Below are 7,620 nucleotides of genomic sequence, written 5' to 3'. Positions count from 1 at the left end.
CCCAGCCAGCACAGGCAGGGAAATCTGTGGCAGCTCCTGTGCTGCCTGCACCTCCCCCTGCTCCCTACCTGGGGCTCAATGTCCAAAATAGCGACTTTGTCCTGCTGGTGGATCTTGTGCACTGTTTCAAACTTGGTGCCAAACATATTTCCTTGGTAGCTTCCAAACTCCAGGAACTCGTTGGCTGAGATGTCCCGGGTCATCTCCTCAGTGGAGACAAAGTAGTAGTCTTTCCCATCCACCTCATTCTTCTTCTGGGGACGTGTGGTATCTGGGGAGGGAAGCAAATGATGTAAGTGCTGGCCCCCAGAAGGACTGGGCAACAAAACACAGCAGGCAGCCTCTGCTGAGTGACCTGGGTGTCCTGCCTTCCCTTTTTGAGCGTGGAGCTAGGGCATGGAGGACCCATGTACCTCAAGACTGGGATGTACTAATCCCCTTTCAACTCCTTCCTGCTTTGGGCAAGTAGGGAACTGAGCCACCCCAAGGAGAGCCACTGGGATGTGAAGAGTGAGACCCTGCTGCCACCATGTGCAGGTCCAGCTGGTCCGAGGGCAGGCAGGGAGGCCCTGCAGTGCCCTGTGTGGTGGCCCCTGATTTGGCAGCACTAGAGAAACATCTCCCTGCCTCCATTCTGCTGTCAGAAGGTCCTGGCTCAAGGAGGTCAGAGGGGAAAAAAAACAAACCAACCCTGTGCTGTGCCCTCCACCTGGCTGTGTACTTACATGGGGGTGGGTACATGAACTTCTCTGGGTTGTTGCTGAGCAGAGCGTTCTTGATGTGGCTACGGCCCACGCCGCTGGCCCCTGCGGAGAAGGAGGGATGGATGCTGGAGCCAGGCTCAGAGAAGCTTGACAGGAGATGCTGGGGCACCTCTGCAGCTCTGGGTCTGAGGAAAGGTGCAGAGCTCCTGGGGCCTTGCCCAGTATCTTGTTTTTTGAGCTGGTCTGTGGCACCTTCCAGCCCTGGAAGAGGCTCTCCCTGCCCTGGGCATACTCACCTCCAGCCCCAGCTCCAGCTGGAGATGGGACCAGGGCCCACTGAGTAGCCAGCATGGCTGGGCTGTGTGGGTTGTCCATGCCCACAGGGTCCACTAACAAATACTTAGCATCCACAGTATGGGAGCAGTTGCTTTGGTGCAGCTGTACAGACCACAGCTGCTTTAAAAAAAATACAATCTATAAAGAGAACTAGGAGCTGGAAACTTCTAAATTAACTCTGCCTCAGCACCACAGTGCAGGTGCCAGACCATGCACAAAGCCACATGTGTGGTGACTGCTGCAGGCAGAACAAATGCTCCCCAGAGCTTACCAGGTTTTGAAGGGCAGTGCTTCCCCAGCCCCTGTCCAGTCCTGGTTTCCCCTGGGACCCACCACACACAGCCCCTGCACTGTGGAAGATGTCTGGGGCAGGACCTACCAATGAGCACCAGAGTCTTCCTCTTGAAGGCTGGCAGCCTCACCACCTCCTCATATGAAACCACATCCAGCTGGTCAAAAACTGAGGCAGAGCAGAAACAAGACAGTGAGTGGTCAGAGCTGGCCTGGCTGCAGCAGCAGGACAGTGTGCAGGTCAGACCAAAGCCAGGTCCTTGGCCAAAATGGAGGGAGCAATAAGGACTGGGCTGGGAGCTCATCTGTGTTTGGCTGCTGGGGGAAAAGGGCAGAAACCTCAGCAGCATGTGAGGTGCAGGGGGGTGCTGGGGAGCTGGGCCAGCAGCCACTGAAGGAGAAGCCAGGGCTGCTCCTGCTCGGTAATTCTACTCAGGACAGTTAGGACATGAGAGCTGGGTGGAGAGGAGGCAGGACACTGCAGGGACCTTGTTGCTGGGGCAGCTTTAGCTTGGCTGATTTACAGCCTTGTTTGTGGCTGGTTGGAGCTGCAGGCTGGGCGAGAAGCCAGCATGTCCTCAGGCACCCACCTCTGCCAGCCCAGGGCATGCTTAGCACAGGGTGTTTACACGAGCAGCTGAGGGGCAGGCTGAGCACCTGTGGGGAGCAGTTCAGGCTGCTCCCCAACTGCTGAGCAGCAGCAAGGCCACCACCTGCTTTGTGGCCAGCAGCCTGTGGGGTTTGAGGGCCTGGGAGCCCAACCTCCCAAGGAGCTTGAGGCCAGAAGTGCCAGGGATTTTCCTCACATGAGAGCACAGGAGCTCAGTGCCTGGCTCTCATGGGAGTCAGCTCCAGCCTCGTGCACTACAGAGCTGCATGAAGGCTCAGCTGTGACCACCTGAGGAGTATGAGAACTTTGGAGAAGGGACTCAAAAAAACTGACAGCTGTGGGGTATCCTCCTGAGGTGCCACTGACAACACAGCTGGGCTGTTTGGTCTGACTCCCATGGAGGACAGACCCTTCCCTGCTCAGCAGCAGGGGTGATAATCGAGGCTGGAGATGGAGCCCATTGCCCTGCTCACACTTACTTGAGCTGTGCTTGGCCAGGTATTTATCTTTGCACTTCTTCTTCTTCCCAAAGGGGCTACAGCTCGGGGACTCGCTCTGGCTGGATGACTGGGTGACACTGGCCACACGCCTGCCAAGAGAGGAGGACACCACCCATGCTCCAGCTGTCACCCCAAGTCCTGGGGGAGCAGTGGGATTGTCCCTCAGACATGCAAGGGCAAGAGGAGCAGGGTGGCTGCTGGGACAGTTACAGGCTCACCCTGTGACAGATGAAGGGAACATTTGCCTCCTTTTCCCATTCTAGGATAGCACATGCTCATTGTTCCCACCTCCACTCCCAGATCCAGCCCTTCTGGCCAAATCCAGGAACCTACCACTCCTGCAGCTCTGGAGAAGGGATGAGTCCTGCTGACTCAGTGCAGGAACCCTCCACCCGTCCCTGCCACCAGTTGCTGTCATCCTTGTTTATGATTTGAATCACATCACCAGTCTGAAACTTCAGCCCAGCTTCCTTGCAGGGGATCAGGTTGTCTTTTTTGGGGTCGTAGTCAAACTGCGCCCTCATGAACATCTGCAAAAGAGTGGGTAGAGTCAGCATGGCCATGCAGGGTGGTCGAACTTGGTTGTGTCCAGCTCCTGGCCCCACACTGCATCTCCTGGCAGTGACTGCAGAGCCGGCTCCAGGTACAAGGTCCCTCATCCAGGAGGGATCCCAGCCTCTGCTGCTTTCCAGGCCCCAGGAGGCTGGGTGGGGAGAAAGAAGATGCACATGGCCCTGAGAGAAACTTCTGGGCATGGACCTGTGTTGGATTGTGCTGGGGGGTGAGGGAAGGAGGAGGACAGCATCTTGAGTCTATCAAGAGCCAGTGAAGTGGCCAGGGACGGGGCATCTACCACCTCTCTGGGGAACCTGTTTCAGTGTTTCACCACCCTCATTTTATTATTATCTCACAGTCACAGTGTTTGGGGTTGAATGGGACCTCTGAAGATCATCTAGTCCAACTAGATGCAGACCTAGTCCTGCTAGAGCAGGATCACCTACAGTAGATAACACAGAAACACATCCACATGGGTGCTGAACGTCTCCAGAGGAGACTCCACAACCTCTCTGGGCAGCCTGTTCCAATAAAGTTGTTCCTTATGTTTAACTTGAACCTCCTATGCTTCAGCTTGTGCCCACTGCCCCTTGTCCCTGGCCCCATCCCCTCCTGACACCCCTTTCAGATATTTATAAGCCTTGATAAGATCCCCCCTCAGTCTCCCCTAGGCTAGACAGCCCCAGCTCTCCCAGCCTTTCCTCATAGGGCAGATGCTCCATTCCTCTAATCTTTCTGGCCCAGGCCACCATCCTCCCTGGGTAGGGTAGACTATGCTGTCCTTGTTCCACATCAAAACAATTTCCCACAGTATGTCCTTCAGCAGTGCTGCTGGAGGCTCAGGGCCAGCAGGACATAGACAGGGTTCCCTTTCACTGCCAGAAAAGCAGAGCATATGGATCAAGCTGTGGTGTGAAATCTCTCACAATGGAAGGCAACACAAGTGGAATCTCCTTTCAGGATCAGGACTGATGCTTGCTTTGCAAGAACTCTTTGGCACCAGGAAGCTGTCTGTCAACCCAAACACACAAGGGACACACAGCAAGCACTGCCCAGGTACCTCCCTGGAGCCTTCTCCTTCCGCCACCCTGGAACACCAAGCCAGACACAACCAAGTCACTTCTTGGAAAGACCCTCCCTTACGCCAATTAGGAATTGGCATCAGACAGGTCCACACATCACCCACAGAATGCAAAGGGCCAGCCCCAACTCCAAGCCTGCCCCTCTCTGAGGCAGGACACCCAGGAACAGAGCAGGCTTCAGCATGAGAAGCCTTGATCTTTAAAGTCAGAAGCCCACTCCTGGCAGTGGACTGCAACAAGCTGAGACACAGGCAGCCTGTCAGCTGTGCTTCTGAGCAGCAGACAGCACCATGGCCCAGGACACAGCAAGAGGGAAAACAACTGTTGCTGGGAAGTTTTTCCCTATGACTTTCCCTGAGCCCACAGCCTACCTTAGGTGAGCCAGCAACTGTTCTTTCTCCCCTGGCAATGCTAGCCTGGCTGCCTGAAGCTGGCTGGGTCATGCCAAGGAGCGCAGATGGACAGCAGGGGAGGACAGACATGGGCCAGTCAGGGTATAATAAACAAACATGCAAGGCTGATTCAGCTGGAATGGGGACAGCATGGGCTGAGCAAGAAACAGAGACAGTGTTCACCACGTTCAGAGACTTCAGCTTCTCTGGGTAAGGAAGGAGGGTGACATGGGCTGCCCCAGCCCATCCCAGCCCCATCCAGTTCCCACTCTCTGTCTCTGAGCTCCTCTGCCACTCCTGCCTATGATGGGGAGGCCCTGCTGGGGTTGGCTCCTGCAACTGAAGACAAGACAGCATCCCAGCCACCACCCACTGATGTCCTGGCAGAGGAGCCTGCACAGCTCTCTCCCCAGCACAGGTCCCCCATGGTTTGCTCAGGTTCCACACAGCCCCCAGCCATGCCCTGGCACAGCCCAGGAGCTGGGGGCTGCACACTTACCTGGAGAGCAGGGAAGCGGCTCTGTTGGTTGGGAATTACTTTTATTGAGACCGTCCCCTTGGTTTCTTTCTAGTAAACAAAGAAAGGGGAGAAAGAAGAGTTGGAGGAAGCGGTGCCTGGAGGCAGCCTAACAGCAGCAACCTCTGCAGGGAGCTGCTGAGGGACACCAGAGCCTGACCAGAAAAGCTTGGCTGGGGCTGAGCCAAGAGGCACATCAGCAAAGCTTTGCCACGTTTACCCCATCACCATGGGGACACACCAACACTCCCTAAAGGGGCAGACTGTGGGCACTGCCCAGCATCACCAGAAAGAGCATGAAGACCTGTAATATCTCCAGCCTGGCTGCCCCAGTAAGGAGCCTGAGAAGAGAGGCTGGTTCTGACAGGTCTCCTCACTTCTGCCCTCCTGGTGACATCAAAGGCCCAGCACTGCCTTGCCTGCCCCAAGCCAGATGAACTGGTGCCCCACCTGCTTCACAAGACCTCCTGCTTAGGCTTCTGCTGGGTGTCCTCAGAACCACCACCACCACCTCCCTCTGGCCATGTCCCATATACTGGGAAAGAATCAGGATAGTCTGATCCAAGGCAGGACTGAGATCCTGTCCAAAGCTGTCCCTGCCAAGGGCCTGGCAGGATCAACATGTAGTAGGAAAATAGCAAAAAAAGGTGACCTGCAGGACCAGCTCAGGTCTGCAAGAGCAGCCAGCTCCTGGGCTGGAGTTGCACATCAGCCTTAGCTAGCAGAGTAGTTTCCAAGCCCCACAAACATCAGTACATGTCAGAGACTCAGCCAACAGCCTTTGCTGCTGATCTTGGGAGGCCAGAAAAAAGCAGCAAGCACAGGCCACCAAGGCTGCACACAGACCAAAGCCCTAGGCTGTACCACAGCACCCTGGCACAGTGGCCCCAGCTCCTGCTGTGCCACGCTGCTGCAGGCAGCTGTGTGCTGGCTCTGGTGCCTGGGAGGGGGTGAATCCTCAGCCAGCAGGCACCCTGCAGGCCAAAGGGGTGTCCTTCCTAGGGAACAACCCTGCCAAACACAGATACCTACCAGCATCTTCTGCAGCTGGTCAACTGAGTGGTTGCTCACACTCTGGCCATTGATTTCTATGATTTCATCACCCACGTGAAGGGACCCTGAAACACGAAAATGCAGGACTGGACAAGAGCCACTCACCAAACCTCAACTACACAGTTCCACCAGCCTCCTGACCCATTGGGCAAGCTGTGGCCAGGACATCATGGTGTTTGCCTGGGCAATGCTTGTGGAGCCATACAAGTCACCTCAGCACATGGGACTAAACGACAAGGGAAACAACTTCTTCCCCCTCCACCCAACACACACCCACTTCCTCCAGTTTGAAGGCCATCAGGTTGCTTTCCACTGTGTGTCCTTCAGCACTTTGGACTGGTCAAAGCACCTGTTTCAGAGCTATTCAAACCAAACCCCAAGTACCTCCCCAAAGCCTCCTTATAGGGTCATCAACACAAGCATTCTTGACTTTGAGCTTTTTTAGTTTATACACCAGCCAGATGATGGCCTCAGACACACTGCTATAAATCAGACACCAGCAACATTATTGGAATGGCTCCTGGATTATACTGGCAGGGGTAAGTTCAGACTTGGATTCACGGCTGGAAAAGAAGCCTCTTCTTCGAAGCACAGAACATCTAATTTCCAAGCACCCTTGGCAAACCCCAAAACCAGAACAGAACATCTTAGTATTTGTTTTGGCACACAGAGCCAATAACAGCAAGCCTGCCCCACCTGTGCACTTAGGAATGGGAAGAGCTTCTCCTGCAGTCTCTGGGGCATGATCCATCTCTCATTACCGTGATCCCATCACGAGATGGAGACAGGTGGTCTCCAGCTCCTTTTCTGAGAGAGCCCTTCCCCCAACCCTTAATTTCTCCCTAAAGCCTCCAGTGTATTAACATGACAACCATGCAGAGAGACCAGCAAGTCCCAAGTTCCCGACATATTCCTAGTGGAGCAACAGATACATGACATGTCCATGTCACAGAGGAAAGCCAGCAGTGCTGGAGAGCTGCACAGAAGGAACCCAGCTAGAGATGTGCACCCCATACACTGCCTCTATGAGGGCCTCGTTACCTTGTCTGTGAATCATGCCCCCATGGAAGATCCTGGCCACCATGCAGCTCTGCTTGTCATTGAGCTTCAGTGTGATTCCCTGGAAGAAAGGAAAATCCATGACTGCTTGCTGGAGGGGAGGAGCTCCTGTGCCCTCAGAAAAATCCTCTCCTGGCCCATATCCACAATGGGCTGCACAGTGTCTGGGGGGAAGCCCCTGCTTGGCCAGCCCAGCCTGCTGCAGCTCCTCTGTGGTGCTCACAAGCACCACTGCCCTTTGGTGGGGCTCACTCTGGGTCCCCAGGCAGGATCCAGCACCCTCTTCTGGGGCCATACCCAGTGAGGCCAGCCCGTGGGCATGGATCTACCTGCCCCTCCAGCCCCGGGGTGCCACCAGGCTTTAGGGTCTTGCCAGCTCTCACCATGGGCTCCTCCGTGACCTTCTCAAACTGGACGAGGCGTATCTTCCGCACCTCGCGGCCGTTGCTGTGGGAAGGGCTGCCCAGGGTTGCTGAGCCGTTGGTATAAATGTCCTCAGTCATGGCGTTCTGGGACTGAGT

General features: G+C 55.4%; 1 protein-coding gene across 1 annotated transcript in view; it reads right to left on the bottom strand.

Annotated features, from left to right (window-relative positions):
• MPP1 (membrane protein, palmitoylated 1, 55kDa) overlaps positions 1 to 7,620 on the bottom strand; it is a 10,513-nt gene extending 2,893 nt beyond the window's left edge. Inside the window, exons 1-9 of the mRNA XM_009997069.1 lie at positions 7,483 to 7,620; positions 7,082 to 7,160; positions 6,020 to 6,105; positions 4,970 to 5,038; positions 2,775 to 2,971; positions 2,421 to 2,530; positions 1,420 to 1,500; positions 726 to 806; positions 69 to 271 (exon numbers count right to left, since the gene is read on the bottom strand). Coding sequence (XP_009995371.1) covers positions 69 to 271; positions 726 to 806; positions 1,420 to 1,500; positions 2,421 to 2,530; positions 2,775 to 2,971; positions 4,970 to 5,038; positions 6,020 to 6,105; positions 7,082 to 7,160; positions 7,483 to 7,602 — 1,026 coding nt within the window. The 5' untranslated portion in view covers positions 7,603 to 7,620. The remainder of the gene's footprint in view (positions 1 to 68; positions 272 to 725; positions 807 to 1,419; positions 1,501 to 2,420; positions 2,531 to 2,774; positions 2,972 to 4,969; positions 5,039 to 6,019; positions 6,106 to 7,081; positions 7,161 to 7,482) is intronic.

The sequence above is a fragment of the Chaetura pelagica genome, unplaced genomic scaffold (assembly GCF_000747805.2).
Source record: "Chaetura pelagica isolate M959 unplaced genomic scaffold, ChaPel_1.0 scaffold344, whole genome shotgun sequence".
Taxonomy (NCBI): Eukaryota; Metazoa; Chordata; class Aves; order Apodiformes; family Apodidae; genus Chaetura; species Chaetura pelagica.
This window is presented reverse-complemented; position numbering and strand designations above follow the sequence as displayed.